The sequence below is a fragment of the Ovis canadensis genome, chromosome 15 (genome assembly GCF_042477335.2).
Source record: "Ovis canadensis isolate MfBH-ARS-UI-01 breed Bighorn chromosome 15, ARS-UI_OviCan_v2, whole genome shotgun sequence".
Lineage (NCBI taxonomy): Eukaryota > Metazoa > Chordata > Mammalia > Artiodactyla > Bovidae > Ovis > Ovis canadensis.
Genome location: NC_091259.1, coordinates 70599195 through 70615078, shown reverse-complemented (window position 1 = coordinate 70615078; position 15884 = coordinate 70599195). Strand labels below are relative to the sequence as shown.

Genomic DNA, 15884 nt, shown 5'->3' with positions numbered 1-15884 from the left:
CTCCCTACTGTGCCGTAGACTAAACTCCACTGTCTGTCATCAAAGGCCCTCGAAAATCTAGTACTAATACACTGTGGAAGAGTGTTACTCTGGTGACCTCTCCAATGAGGTCTTCTCTGTACTGGGCCCAGGACTGCTCTGACCAGTAACCTGCGGCAGAAGTGATGCTGTGCCAGTTCAAGGACCTCCCCTTAACTAATCCAGCAGATCCCACTCCCTCCCACTTTGGAACACTTGCCCTCGGAAGTGCCTTCTTTCTGCTAATACTTTATGTCATTTAATCAAGGTTAACAAAAATTCAGACCAGTCTGTATGCAATACACCTGAAAAATGCTTCCTTAATCCTCTTGAGCTCAATATAACTTTTCCCTCAAAGTCCCCCAAACATTTTTATACCTCTTCAAAAAAAAAAAAAAAAAACAAGCATTCTGCTCAGGACTATAGTCATTTCTTTCAAACACTGAATGTTTTATGTGCACTGACAATGTGCCAGATATTGTTCTAAGTGCTGACAATAATGCTCAGATGCTATACACTATTCTATATGTCAGACACCATTCTAAATACTTTTCTGTGTTCTCATTCAATCTTCAAAAAACTTCCTGTTTTCACACAAGGAACTTCAGGAACAGAACAATTAAGAGACTTCTTTAAGATCATACTGCAAGTAGTGGCTTCAAAATACAACCCCCTGCCCCAGAGCTTATCCTATCAACCATTTCTCTAAACTGCCTTCAACAGATGTGAACAAGATAGCTCCCTGCTCTCATGGAACATGCATTCTACTAGTGGTGGTTAGCAGTATGGGGAAGGGCAGTAGTAAGTGATACGTATGTGCTTAGTTGATCAGTCGTGTCCGACTCTTTGTGACCACATGGACTGTAGCCCACCAGGCTCCTCTGTACACGGGGATTTTCCAGGCAAGAATACTAGAGCGGGCTGCCATGCCCTCCTCCAGGGGATCTTCCCAATCCAAGAATCAAACCAGGGTCTCCTGCATTGCAGGCAGATTCTTTACCAGCTGTGCTACCAGGGAAGCCAAGTGATACATATAAATCTACAAAATTACTTCACAGAGTGATAATACAATGAAGAAAATAAAACTCTGTGATATAATACAGTGATGAGAAGTTACTCTACATAGGGCCGTGAGAGAAGATCTGAGGTGGTAACATCTGGGTGAAGACCTACATGTCCAGAAGTAGCAGCAAAGACCTGTAAAGAAACTCCAGATAAAAAGAACCACCAGTGCAGAATTCCAAAGACACAGATAATCTTAGCATGTTTCAGGAACAAAAATAAGGCCCATGTGGCTGAAGGATGGTGGATGGAGTGGAATGATTAGGTTGGAGAATGAGCCAAGGCTCAGATCCCTTACAACCTCAGAGACCACGATAAGGACTCTGTATTTTCCTGAGTAACACGAGGAGGTTGTAAGCAGGGTAATGACATTACCTGATTTATATGTTGAAATGTTAACTCTGCCTGTTAATAAACTCTATTATAGAAAGGCTAAAGTGGAAACAAGGAGGCAGCTCACTGTCCATGTGGGAACACATACATATGGAGATCAAATGAGCAGGATTTACTGAGGGAGTGGATATGAAAGAAATGAATCATAGATGGCTCCAAACTCTTAGGCATGAGCTACAAAGTAAATGGCAGCATTATTTACAGAGGTGGGGAAGATTAAAGGAGAATGCGGTTGCGGGGTTAGGGCAATAATCATGTTTTAGATATACTATGTTTGAAATAGTTATTCAATACCCAAATGGAGATGACAGGGAGATAGCTAGATATGAATCTAGACATAGAGATTTGAAAATAATTTGATATATATGGCAACTCCACCAAGGGTGAGTAGAAAGAGAAGGCTGGAACGCCAAGCTTCTTAGGTACTTCAGCAATTCAAAGCCAAGTAGGAGAGGCACCAAGTATATGATCCTGTAACCTTTCTCAAATACAAGTTTGTGGTTTTTTTTAAATGAAGTATAGTTGATGTATAATGTAAGTTACAGGTGCACAATACACTGATTCACAGTTTTTAAAGGTAACACTGCATTTATTGGATCGTAATACAGTGATTCAGTTTTTAAAGGTTACACTCCATTTACTGGATCGCAAGTTCTTTGAGAGGCAGGACAGTGTCTCCTTCATTTTTGCAGTACCCTGTAGAACTTAGCTTAGTAACAGAAACTCAGAGATGCTCAGTACATTTTAATGACTGAATGAATTTGACATTGGACTTCTCAAGCTTTCACTGCAGAAATATACTTGATAAAGGCAACAGTGCCTTGCATATAGTGGGCATGCAAATATTTGTTCAATGAAAGAAAGAAAAATCCTGTGTTTTAGTGCTCACACTGTTCCAGAGAGTATAACAAGGAAAGGAGGAAAGCAAGCAGTGGCTTACACCTCCACGCTTCCTACCAATGACAATCACAAATGCCCTAAACCCTTCATTCTGGTCCCGACTACAGAGTAGACAGGGAAGGTGGGGAATGGCACTAGAGACGGCAGCAAAGAACAAAGGGCTTCCAATTCCCATGCTAAAACAGAGTTCTGGTTTTCATGCCATAAGTAAGTATTAATATTAAACAACAATTATATACCAAGCTCAGATGGTAAAGCACCTGTCTGCAATGCAGGAGACCTGGGTTCGATCTCTGGGTTGGGAAGATCCCCTGGAGAAGGAAATGGCAGCCCACTCCAGTACTCTTGCCTGGAAAATCCCATGGACGGAGGAGCCTGGTGGGCTACAGCCCATGGGGTCACAGAGTCAGACACAACTGAGCGATTCCACTTTAACTTTCTTATGCCAGGCACTAGAGTACCATCTTCCCTGGCGGCTCAGTGGTAAAGAATCCATCTGCAGTGCAGGAGAGGCAGGATACACAGGTTCCCTAGGTTGGAAAGATCCTCTGGAGAAGGAAAAGGCAACCCACTCCAGTATTTCTGCCTGGGAAATCCCATGGACAGAAATCCCTGATGGGCTACAGCCCATGGGGTCACGAAGAGTCAGACTGACTTTGTGACTAAGCAACAAAAAAGTAAGTACCAGGTATAGAGCAGTAGGCAAAACACAGTGTTCCTCAAAGAACTTCCATTCTAAAGAGGAAGGCACCTATTACATAAACAGTATACATGCGTGCTCAGTGGCTTCCGCTGTGTCCAACTCTTTGACCCTATGAACTGCAGCCCAACAGGCTCCTCTGTCCATGGGATTCTCCAGGCAAGAATACTGGAGTGGGTTGCCATTTCCTCCTCCAGGGGATCTTCCCAACCCAGGGATCAAACTAGCGTCCTTTCTGTCTCCTGCATTGCAGGTGGATTCTTTAGCACTGAGCCACCTGGGAAGCCCCACCTAAACAGCATATAGGTATGTGATTACATTTCTAAGAATTTTGTTGAAACACAGTATGTATATACCATTGCACAGAACAACAGGGAGCAGAGGTTGAAAGGCAGCAGGTTTCTAACATGAAATACCTTAAGAAGTCAGGTTGGGAGATAGAGAAAGGGTGAGAGATAGGTGGAAGGGACAGGGTGTAGGAGAGCTTTAAGGTAGAAAGCAATTTAGGATGACCCAAGGAATTTTAAATGGACCAATAAATGCACGACTATATTCAACACATTTCAGATTTTTAAAACCTTGACCTTAAGGTGTAGGAGTCGCAATGGAAAGGTACTAAGCAAAGGAACAACATGATCAAACTGGTAGATTTGTGTTTTTAAAAACCACTCTGGGACTTCCCTGGTGGTCCAGTGGTTAAGACTCCACGCTCACAATGCAAGGGGTCAGGTTTGACACCTGGTGAGGGAACTGATCCCGAATACTGCAAGAAAGATCCCAAGTGCCACAACTAAGACCCGGCATAGCCAAAAATTAAATCAAATTAAAATCACTCTGAATTCTATGAACAGAACAAATTGAAGTGAGAGAGGCAGAGGAATGGACTGGGAATTTGGGGTTGGTAGATGCAAACAATTACATTTAGAATGGATAAATAACAAGGTCCTACTGTATAGCACAGGGAACTATATCCAATCTCCTGGGATACACCATAATGGAAAAGAATATTTTAAAAAGAATGGAACATATATATGTGTAAAACTGAGTCACTTTGCTGTTCAGCAGAAATTGGCACAACATTGTAAATCAACCATGTCCTTGTGCTTAGTTGCTCAGTTGCATCTGACTTTTTTCAACCTCATGGAGCCAGCCAGGCTCCTCTGGCCATGGGGATTCTCCAGGCAAGAGTACTGGAGTGGGTTGCCATGCCCTTCTCCAGGGGATCTTCCCAACCCAGGGATCAAACCCAGGTCTTCCACATTGCAGGCGGATTCTCTACCATCTGAGCCACCAGGGAACCCCAAATCAACTATACTTCTGTTTAAAAAAAATAAAGGAATGAACTGAAGGAAGGAAAGGAAAGATTTAAGATTATTTAGTTATCCAAGAGAAAAATAATGGTGGCTTGGATCAGGCTGGAGCAGCAGAAACACAAAGTAGACAATTTCAAGACATTATTTAAGAGATGAAATAAAAGTCAGCAAGGTTTGGTGACAGAGCACACACAACTCCCGGGTTCTGGCCTGAGCAACTAGATGGACAGAGGCGTGACTGAGAAAAGCTTCACTTGAGAAGCAGAGGTGGGGTGGATGGGGAAAGTATGAGCTCATCACTAATGATTCCTGCTACGTAGCCAATAAAAGCTCGAAGAGGTAGATGGATACGCAACCAGGTGCTCAGAAGAGGTTTGGGCTTTAGATGTATATATGGGCATCTCTAGAGATGGTATTTTAAGTCATGGGCATGGATGTGATATCCTAGGACAAAGCACAGAATGGACAAGAAATCCTATCAACCCCAAACCCTAAGGAAACAATATGTGGAGATTAGAAGAGTTAAGAACTAGTGAAGAACAGGAAAAAGCAGCAGCCCAGAGAGGAAAGAGGAAAGTCAGAAAGCACAGTGCTATGGAAATGAAAGGAAGTATGTTTCAATTAGGAAAAAAGATGGACAACAATGATAAAGAACACTGAAATGACGATATTAATGATGGTCAGGATTCCAGGCCAGTCATAAATGATCATTAACCCATTACACAGGCAGATTACAGTATCAGACTATCTAAGTAGTCCAGTTCAGTAATGAAACATGCCCAGGTTTAAATCCCTGCTCCACTACTTACTTGCTATGTGGCTTTAAGTTTATTAATGTCACTATGTCTCAGTTTCCAGTTCTTAAAAAAGAAGGTATAAACAATACCTACCTCAAAAGATTACTTTGAGGATTAAATAGTGTTTGCATTTATCACTTAAAACAGCAGCTAGCACAAATAAGTTGTCAGTAACTGACATTACTTACAACATTACAAATTACTTACAACATTGTTTCTATGGGACATTACGAACAAAATTGTGATCTTTCAGGTCTTATCCCAAAAGCCTTAAGGAAAATGCTAGATTTAAAACTTACTCAAAATGTCCTTGGGCTTACCCCTGTGGCTCAGTGGTAAAGAATCTGCCTGCAATGCAGGGAGAACCTGGGTTCTATCCCTGGGTCCGGAAGATCCCCTGGAGGAGTGCATGGCAACCCACTCCAGTACTCTTGCCTGGAGAATCCCATGGACAGAGGAGTCTGGCAGGCTATCATCCATAGGGTGGCAAAGAGTCGGACAGGATTGAAGCAAGTGAGCATGCACACAAAATGTCCTTAGTATAGTAGCTGACCACTTCTGGAGAAGCTAACCATTGTTTTGTTTTTTGGAAGGATGACCTATCACACTCATTACATTCATACTAAAATCAGGATGAATTTATAATTTATTTAGGAAATTCTAACAACTGGTGGCAAAAAAGACTGTTTCGAGTCAAAAAGGCAAAACAAATACAATTTTATTGTAAAACAAAATTATTTCCGTTTAGTCATCTTCTGGTGTATACTCAAATACCAACACAACATCTATCATAACTATGATGAAATAGCCTGTCTCTTCCTATTCTGTTCAAAGACACAAATGTCAGGGAGAGAAAAGGTGCAGGTCTGTAGCTTCCTGATGATCATCTTATATCCAAAAACATGCAAAGGTATTTAGAATACCTAAAATAGCCCCACAAAGAATATTTCTAACTGCATGGTGACAGATAAAGATATATGCTCATTTGCTCCCTAAAACTAAGAGGACAAATAAATGGAAATGTATATACAATCAGGTCTTATCCCTGAAATTTCCATGTACACAGCAAGAAATATTTTAGAAACATTCAGAAATCTCTATACACTCTATTTAAAGTGAAATGCTAGAGTTTTCTCATTCGCTCTTTATTTTTCAATTGTTAAACCAACGGAAATATCTAGTATCTTGTGGAGCCATTACATCAAGAAAGTATTATATCAGAACTCATGAAAAAATGTTTACCATGCTATTTCCTATGAACTGATGAAAATGTTTCATTTTAGGACCAAGTAAAGACATAAAGTAGAATGTTAGATCTCATATCAGTAACAACTGAACATCACTACCATCTGTTAGCTTCTGAATAGGTTATTGGAAACAAGGTGACAGACAGGCTAACTCCTTGTGGATAAGTATCCACATCACATCATCACAACCAGTATTCATTTGCACCTTCAAGAAAAACTGCCACAAGGGGGAACAAAAACATTCAACTGATACATGAATTATGAAACAGCTTTTCAAAATGTTATAGAAAAATATGAACAGTCTTCTGAAAACACACAATACTTAGAGACTTACAGGGCATATTTCAGATTCAGTATTTTTTATATAACTGAAGAGAGCACTCACACAGAATAAAATGAGGTACAATTAAGAAGTGTGTGTAGCCCTGTACAGATGGCCTGATCCTAACACAAGATGTTAACAAAGCAAGTTCATGGGGGAGGGGGAAAGCCTGCATTTTCTATGCTATAATTTAGCTAACTCCACCCCCAAAATATATTTTAAGAGGGGAGGGGCTGAGCATTTAAGAATCAATGGTTTTCAATAAACAAAATAAATCCCTTTTAGATTATGTGTTCCAAATAAATCTACTTACTGTTTTCAAATGTGTTTGGGAAGTCATTCTTTGTTACTTTGATAAATAACATTTGGAAAATATGACAAGTAGATTTTAGTTTCTTGCCTCAGAAGTATTCTGCTAAAAGAAACAACAGAAATAACTAGATAGCATTTGTTTCATGTACCTAATAAAACATTTGTCATTTAAAACATAAACTATGGTGCATAAACACCTATCATTGTTCACTGAAGAGAAAGTAACTTTAATTTGTAAATTATGGTATATATGCAAAAGCTACTTGTAAAATGATAGTCAAATTACCACCAAAAAAAATAAATAAATAAAAGGGAAAAGTGCCAAACATTTTTCATGAACTCCTTAAACTGTATATAATCCAAAGTTATGACTATTTCTGAGAGGTCTCAGCATTTAATTATTTACCTCCACATCGGTACATCACATTATTATTTTCTTAACCCCATATCTTTTAAACAAAGGACCTTAAATTTTCTATGAAAGCATATATTCCTTTTCTTGAACGAATTTTTTCTCATTCTCTCAACAATCATCCCAAGGTACTATCTAAGACAAAGACCAGTTACTCTTCGCACATACTTTCCAAATCATGAAAGTGCAACTTCTACAAAGAAGAAAACCTAGAATACTGTAATATATATAAAGTTAAAAAAAAAAAGTTCACTTCTGTTGTGACAATAATAAAAAAAAATCTGATGAGATCATAAAGCCACGAAGCTTCCTGTTGGTAGCTGAGGATGAAGTCATTAGCAACCCAGGATTCCCTGGTCCTTGTAATCAGAAGCTGCACCTACCAGATTTCTGCATTGTTCGGCGGAGGTGGCTTTAAAACACCCCGCTCCCAAATCTTCCAAACCAAACCACGCCTTCCAGTTATCATTCAAATGGACCGTTTCACAGTGTAGCACTACTACACATTTCCCGCGAGCTTAAACGTCTAGTAAGAGTCAACATTTTAGATTCCCTCGGTCATGCTGGAGCAAAGATGAACTCTTGAACCCCACGCTACATAATGAGCCGGGGCTTCAGAAACGAGATGGAGAAGCATGCTTCGGTTCTTCAACCTTTACGGCCTTCACTGACCGCCCCCCTCCTCCGGTTTCTTCCCAACTCTTAGTCACCCCAAAACACAGAAGGCAAAGAGAGAGTCCTTACTTCCTGCTGTTGTTAAGAGGAGGACACCCAAGAGTAAGTTTGAACGCATGGAAGAGAAACAGCTTCATCTTGGCCACCACTGCGAACATATGTCACCCAGCCCAGGCGCAGCGTTCGCATCCCCGGGGCCCCCTCCCAGGCACCCACGTCCCCGGGATTCTCCCGCAGCACAGACCACCCCCTCGCCCCAGGTCCCCCAATGTCTGAGACTTGGCTCCGCGCCTCTTGCGCTCTCGCCTCCCTCACCCTCACGCTCACCGCCGGGGCCCCCCAGGCCACATTGTCCGTCACAATACAATGGAATGTCACTGCCCCGAACTCCTCGGTGCCCCGCTTGGCCCCCCGGCACGAGTCCCGAGTTCCCCTGATCGCCGAGTTCAACCAGGAACCCAAACTTCACCATGTGGAAGCCCAGGACGCGGAGGTGACGGGGACCCACGACTCCCGCCCAAGCCTCCCTTTTACCCACGCTCCCCAGCTGCGAATCCCGCATCGGGCGCCCCCACCCACCCTGAAACCTCCCCACAGGAGTTACCAGCAGCCTCTACCGGCAGGGTGAGGGCGAGGAGACGAGCAGGGGGTGCTCCCCGCCGACCCGAACCCTCGGGCGGGGCTGCACGGGGGCGAAGGCCCCAAACGCATCCCCGGCCTTTCCCGGCCCGCCAGGACCCCCCGCCTCCCACTCTCCCTACCTGGCCTTGAGGCTAGGGCTGCTACCGCCGCTGCCGCTGCTGCTGGAGGCGGCGGCCGCAGCTCGGGGTTCGTAGGCCCAGGCGGGGGCGGGGGGTGGTGCGGCGGCGGCGCTGGAGGGGGCGGCGGGGGGCGCGGGCGGCGGCGGCGGCGGGTCGGCGAAGCCGGAGGTCGCGTAGTTCCTGTCCATCGTGGGGGCGGCGGAGGGCGGGCGGGCTGCGGTGGGGGCTCCTCTAGGGCCCAGTGAGAGGGGGGCGGGAGGGGAGGGAGGGGGCGGGGGGAGGAAGAGGAGGCGGCGGCGGCGGAGGGAGCTGCCCCCTCACATGGCCGCGGGCGAGCGGGCGGAGGGCGCGCTGGCCGGTCTGTGCCGGGGGGAGCCGGGCCGCGGTGCGCCGCGAGGCCCCAGCTGGGCGTCAGGGGAGCGGCGGCATCCGTGGCCGGGACTCGCGGCGGCGGCGGCGGCGGTGGCTGCGCCCCATGTTGGTGGATTTCCCAGGATGCACCTCCCGCCCCCCCCTCCGCCCCGCGGCCTCGCCCCGCCTCCCCTCGGCGCCCCGCGCTCGCGGCTCGCGGGTAGAGACGGCCTCCTCCTCCGCTGCTGCCGCCGCCGCCGCCTCTGAAAGGCCAGCCCGGGCGGAGAAGGCTTGAGGCCTGCCCGGCCCAGGCCAGCTCCGGGAATCGTAGGGGCGGCCGCCAGCCCTAGCCCGCGAGCCGCGGACTTCCCGCCCTCGGCTGCTCCAGGGAAAGCCGTCGGCGCTCGCCGCGCCCCGCGTGGGAAGGGGCCGCGCCTGCCGGGCTCCTCCGCGAGGGTGGGGGAAACAGCGGAAACCGGGCGCGGGGTGCTGCGGCGGGGGAGGCTTGTCAACGCTTTGCCTGGAGTTCGTTATTTGACCCTTCGAGTTATTTTGAGTGACTCAAATACTCAGTTCCCACATCGCGACTCCTTTCTCTGCGCCTCGTCCCAAACCAGAAACAGCTGAGCACACTGTTTTACAGTTCCGTTTACTCCCTTCCTGCCCAAAGCTTGCTGGGCTAGAGGACCCTTTTCCTGCTGTTAGGGGAGATTTATATTCAAAGAGATTCAAATTCAAACGTATTCTTTTCCAACCCTCGTTGAAAGGACCTTTCCCTGGAGGGCTCTTATTAACTGTCCCCACCCCCACCTTAGGGATTTTTCTCATTCTGGTTTTCCGAATCTTCTGTCCCAGGATGAATACTGCCTCTTCATTGATTAATACAGCCACCATCTGGATGACTTTAATTACCATAAATTTAAACTCACTGTGCACACACTGTGTTGGAGTTTTTTGTTTGAGGCTTGGAACTTCAGCAGGACTCTATCCAAACGTTTCCTGTCCGGCGTCCAGGTTGTTTGGGGGAGGAGGGGAATTAAAGATTATTTGCGGTTCCCTATTGTATATGAGAGTTGCTGTTTCTTCTAGTAACTTATAAGTAGTGAAACAAGAATCATAGAAACTACTGTTTGGTCCTTAAGGCATAAAGGAAAAGTTAATAACGGTGAAGTTGATTGACCATCACCCTTTTTAAAAATCAATACAGGTTTAACACCTATTTATGTGCTTAGTACAGAAATCTATCCCTCAAGATAAGCTTAACATGAAGGTTAAACAAATCAGACAGGCATCGTAGGAGACAATAAATCTAATACATTAACTCTGATCACCATGCAAAAAGCAACTTAAACTTCACTAATCCCTGGTTTTGGACCTGCTGTTCCTTCTGAGATTAATTTTGTCCTGGAAGATTCTGTTTTCCTCCTGGCGCCTACATCCTTTTGTTCCTATTCATTCCTTTTTTTGTAAGTCTTTCGTCACCTGTGCTGCTTGGAGTCCTGTCCTGGGGTGGGGAAGCAAGGAAGTGAGTAGTGGTTATTTACAAATGAATTCAAATGTGTGGACACAAGTGACTTTGCCGATTTTATGTTAATCCCAGTATGCATTTTCTGAGGACATCTTTGAAAAGTGGTATTCTTTGGAGAAGGAATTTGCCAGATAATCTAAGACCCTGCAGAGAAGTAACAAATATTCCATACAACGTTTATTTTTCTTACTTCTGACTGGAGATCTGTAATCTATATAAATAAAGCAAAGTTATGAGTATTTTTGTGAGCACTAAAGTTTTGCCTGTATGAAAAGTGGAGTGGCATGTTACAAATGTTTTATGGCAGTTTGATACTCACAACTGGTACTCAGAACTTATGCAGGCAATACCAAACAAGTGGCAATAAAACCTTTATAGTCCCTCACACCATTATGTAGTTTGTTTATGTCACATAAATCAGAGAAAAAATATTAAAGGAAAATTTTAGTGTTTTAAAAATAATATTAGTCTGTCACCATATGTGATGTTCCTTTGCCCATTAAGTGAAATTTAGTTTACCTTAGGTCAATGCAAGTATATTTCCGATGTTACAAAATGTCTACAAATAACATCATAAAACATCACAGTCTTTTTGGTAAAATTGATGATACTTTGGCCACCTCATGCGAACAGTTGACTCATTGGAAAAGACCCTGATGGTGGGAGGGATTGGGGGCAGGAGGAGAAGGGGATGACAGAGGATGAGATGGCTGGATGGCATCACCAACTCGATGGACATGGGTTTGGGTAAGCTCCAGGAGTTGGTGATGGACAGGGAGTCTTGGCGTGCTGCAATTCACGGGGTCGCAAAGAGTCGGACATGACTGAGCGACTGAACTGAACTGAATGATGTTACCTGAAGAATGTCATCTTCCCTACGACATACTCCCAACACTGCAAACTTTTCATGTTATCTTTCAGATAATTCCCAACCCAGCTGTTTGAATCTGATCTGTTGTTCTTATTGTTTAGTCTGTAAGTCTTGTCCAGCTCTTCTGCACCCCCATGAACTGTAGCTCACTAGGCTCTTCAGTCCATGGGATTTCCCAAGCAAGAATACTGGAGTGGGTAGCCATTTCCTTCTGCACGGGATTTTCTTGATCCAGAGATCAAACCTGTGTCTCTTGCATTGAAGGCAGATGCTTTACCACTGAGCCAGCGGGGAAGCCCTTTAAGTCTGATTCAAACAGCACCAAAAGTCACCAATGAGCCTTGTTGTTCTTGTTTTAAATAAAAATATTCATTCCATTTTTTTGCCTGTGGAATTCAAGATCCAGATCAACTGTTGTGTCTTTCATGACATTTCCTCATCATTCCAAGGCAAAACCAATTGCTTCCTTTTCAGTTGCTCTATGGTGCCTGTTGCATCTATTGTATTTAACACTATCTTGTTGCATTATGATTAGTTGTATATCTGCCCCATTCTCTCACAGATCATGAGTTCCTTAAAGGAAGGAGTTGGGTTTAATTCATCCTTCTATTCTCAGTACTTAGTGCTACACCTGACATTAGGCTCTAAATACATATTTATTGAATGAATAAATCCAAATACAATTTTTTAAGTACCCATTCAGAAATTCCATTTAATCATTTACATACTCTTCTGGAAACAAAGGCAACTTGGTTGCAAGATGAATTAAGATCCTACACTTAAAAGTCTTTCCTCCTCTCCCACCCATGTCTTCAATTCCTTCTGAGTTTTATTGTCTATAAGTTAGTGATGTCTCCGAAACTGTCCATGATGGACTTACTGGTGGTCCAGTGGTTAAGACTTTGTGCTCCCAATGCAGGGCACAAGGGTTCAATCCCTGGTCGGGGAACTAAGATCCCACATGCTACAAGGCATGACCAAAGAAAAGAGTGTCCATGGACACTCTCCTCACATTTCCCACCTTCTTCCCATCCCATTAGAAAATCACCATATATTTAAACTGGTAGGAAGCTTAGCGTAGTTCATCACTTTCATTCTGCTATTGAGGAAACTGAAGCCCAGGGTTCAGATTGTTTTAGGTTAATAGAGGCATTCAGTTGAGGGAGGAAGTAATGAAACTGTATCTCCACTGAGGCAGCCTTGTTTTTTTAGCTTGTGGGGAAATGCAGTGTTGGGGGTTGACAGATTTGAAATGTAGTCAGTAACTCCATATATTCTAATGTTACAAAAAGACTAACCGTTATTTAGAAAGATGCAAGGAGGTCAAGTTTTGTGGCAATTGGGTTGATTAGGGGAGGGGTCTTAATCTTCCATTTTTCCTTTCTCTTCTGGCATATAATCCTGTTTTTGCTGGGGGAGAACTGATTTCACTCTCTTAGGTCAACATCAGAAATTAAATCACAACATCAGAAATGAGGGAGTTCCCTGATAGTCCAGTGGTTTGGACTTGGTACTTTCATGACCACAGCCCCAGTCAAGGAACTAAGATCCCGCAGAAAAAAAAGGAAAAACAACAATCAGAAATGAAGTAAGCCCCACTATCATTTTCTCTGAGGCTTAGATCCTATCAACCGTCTTTGGCTGCTATCTCTGTTGCTTGTCTTACCCTCCAGGGAAACCGCAATGGGATCAGAAAAGCTGCATTTATACCTGCTTCTTTGGAAGCCACAGGTGTCATTCAAAGACAGTGATGACTCACATTCCTTCCAGTGAGTAGAGTTTCAGAAAGCCTAGTTGATCATCAGTTTTACAGGTAGAGGAAGTGGTCTGAACTATGAATTAAATGATCTCTTGAGCTCTGTCACTATAGTTTAGCTGATAGGGGTCTGGAAGAAGCCAGGTTGAATAATTGGAGACCAAGAGGTTAGGGGGTTAGAGCCCACTTTAAGTAAGGGCTGGAAAGATAGGGGTGTGGTATGATCAAGTCGATCATTGAATGACATCTTTTATCTCCCTGAGTAGGTTACAGGAAATTTAAACCTCCTTCTGTAAATCATAGCAGAAGATCTCCTGGAGAAGAGAATGGCAACCTACTTCAGTATCCTTGCCTGGAGAATTCCATGGACAGAGGAGCCTGGCAGGCTACAGCCCATGGGGTCTCAAAGAATCAGACAAGACTTAGAAGCTAACACTTGCACTTTTACTTTCATCAGAATAACCAATATGGAGAGCCAGAAAGCCAATGCCACTGCCGCCACCTCTTCAGTTCCAACAAAGCATGAGTTCTCCGTGGACATGACCTGTGAAGCCTGCGCTAATACTGTCACTCATATCCTCAACAAGCTAGGAGGAGTTCAGTTTGACATTGACCTGCCCAACAAGAAGGTTTGCATCACCTCTGAGCATAGTGTGGACACTCTGCTGGAGACCCTGGGGAAAACAGGAAAGGCTGTTTCCTACCTTGGCCCCAAGTAGAGAGGGCCTGGGTGTCCAACCTGCAGAATAGATCCTCTCCCGTCTTCCAGACAGATCTAAGACCTGTCAGTCCTGCTCAGACAATGGAGTTCTGCAGAGACCCTCACTTACCATGCTCCTCTGCAATAAAGTCCAGCTGCTTTTGCTGGGGAAGAAAAAAAAGTGTAGCCAATATGTATTGAATATGAATGTGCTGGGTCCTGTGCTATGGGCTTTTTATAGTTTATCTATAAACTATAGTGTATCTATAACTATATTTAATCCTCAAAATATTCTTACACTGTGGATATTGGTTATTATTATTTCCATTTTACAGGAAATTGAGGCTTAATGAAATTAACTGCCCAAATCATGTAAACTAATATAAATTGATGCTAATACAAGTGGAGCTTCAAACCAGCTATATTTGACTTCTGAACCCAATAAGCTTGGTTAAAGTGCTATTGCCAGGTATCTCCACTAAAGTGAAAGTGAAGGGAAAGTGAAGTCGCTCTTTGCGACCTCATGGACTGTAGCCTGCTAGGCTCCTCCGTCCATGGGATTCTCCAGGCAAGAATACTGGAGTGGGTTGCCATTTCCTTCTCCAAGGTATCTTCCCAACACAAGGATCGAACCCAGGTCTCCCACACTGCAGGCAGACTCTTAACTGTCTGAGCCACAAGGGGCTCCTATCTCCACCAAAGAGCGGCTATATTTTCTTTTATAGTAATATTTTGTTGGTACTTTAAGACTGTAAACTCTCAAAGCATCATTCCTTCACCGCTGGTTTTAGTATCTCTATTAGTCTCCTATGAGACCTGCAATATATTATCACAAGCTGGGTGGCTTAAAGCCATAGAAATTTATGTGTCACAATTCTGGAGGACAGAAGCCCAAAATCATGCTGTCTACAGGGCTGTGTGCTTCCCCTGGAGGCTCTTGGAGAGGATTCTTCCTTGCCTCTTTCAGCTCCTAGGGCATTCCTTAAGTTGGCTCCCTCATTCTAATTTCTGCCTCTGTCTTCACATTCTGTATATCTGTCTGCTCCTCCATCCTTTATAAGAACGCTTGTTTTTGGATTTAGGGCCCACCTGGTTAATCTGCAAGGTCCGATGCTGTAAAGAGCAATATTGCAAAGGAACCTGGAATGTCAGGTCCATGAATCAAGGCAAATTGGAAGTGGTCAAAAGGGGATGGCAAGAGTGAACACTGACATTCTAGGAATCAGCGAACTAAAATGGATAGACTGGAATGGGTAAATAAAACTCAGATGACCATTATATCTACTACTGTGGGCAAGAATCCCTTAGAAGAAATGGAGTAGCCATCATGGTCAACAAGAGTCCGAAATGCAGTACTTGGATGCAATCTCAAAAACGACAGAATGATCTCTGTTCGTTTCCAAGGCAAACCATTCAGTATCACAGTAATCCAAGTCTATGCCCCAACCAGTAACACTGAAGAAACTGAAGTTGAACGGTTCTATGAAGACCTACAAGACCTTTTAGAACTCACACCCCCAAAAAATATCCTTTTCATTATAGGGGACTGGAATGCAAAAGTAGGAAGTCAAGAAACACCTGGAGTAACAGGCAAATTTGGCCTTGGAATATGGAATGAAGCAGGGCAAAGACTAGTAGAGTTTTGCCAAGAAAATGCACTGGTCATAGCAAACACCCTCTTCCAACAACACAAGAGAAGACTCTACACATGGACATCACCAGATGGTCAACACTGAAATCAGATTGATTATATTCTTTGCAGCCAA

The 15884-nt window shown here is 44.0% G+C and overlaps 1 protein-coding gene and 1 pseudogene across 2 annotated transcripts in view; one reads left to right on the top strand and one right to left on the bottom strand.

Annotated features, from left to right (window-relative positions):
• The window catches only part of QSER1 (glutamine and serine rich 1), a 78510-nt gene extending 69093 nt beyond the window's left edge, over positions 1 to 9417 (bottom strand). For both annotated transcript variants that reach the window (XM_069554687.1, XM_069554688.1), the window contains exon 1: positions 8913 to 9417. In XM_069554687.1, the coding sequence (XP_069410788.1) occupies positions 8913 to 9100 (188 nt within the window). In that variant the 5' untranslated portion in view covers positions 9101 to 9417. The remainder of the gene's footprint in view (positions 1 to 8912) is intronic.
• LOC138420963 (copper transport protein ATOX1 pseudogene) lies at positions 8588 to 14385 on the top strand (annotated as a pseudogene).
• Positions 14386 to 15884: the final 1499 nt, after the last annotated feature.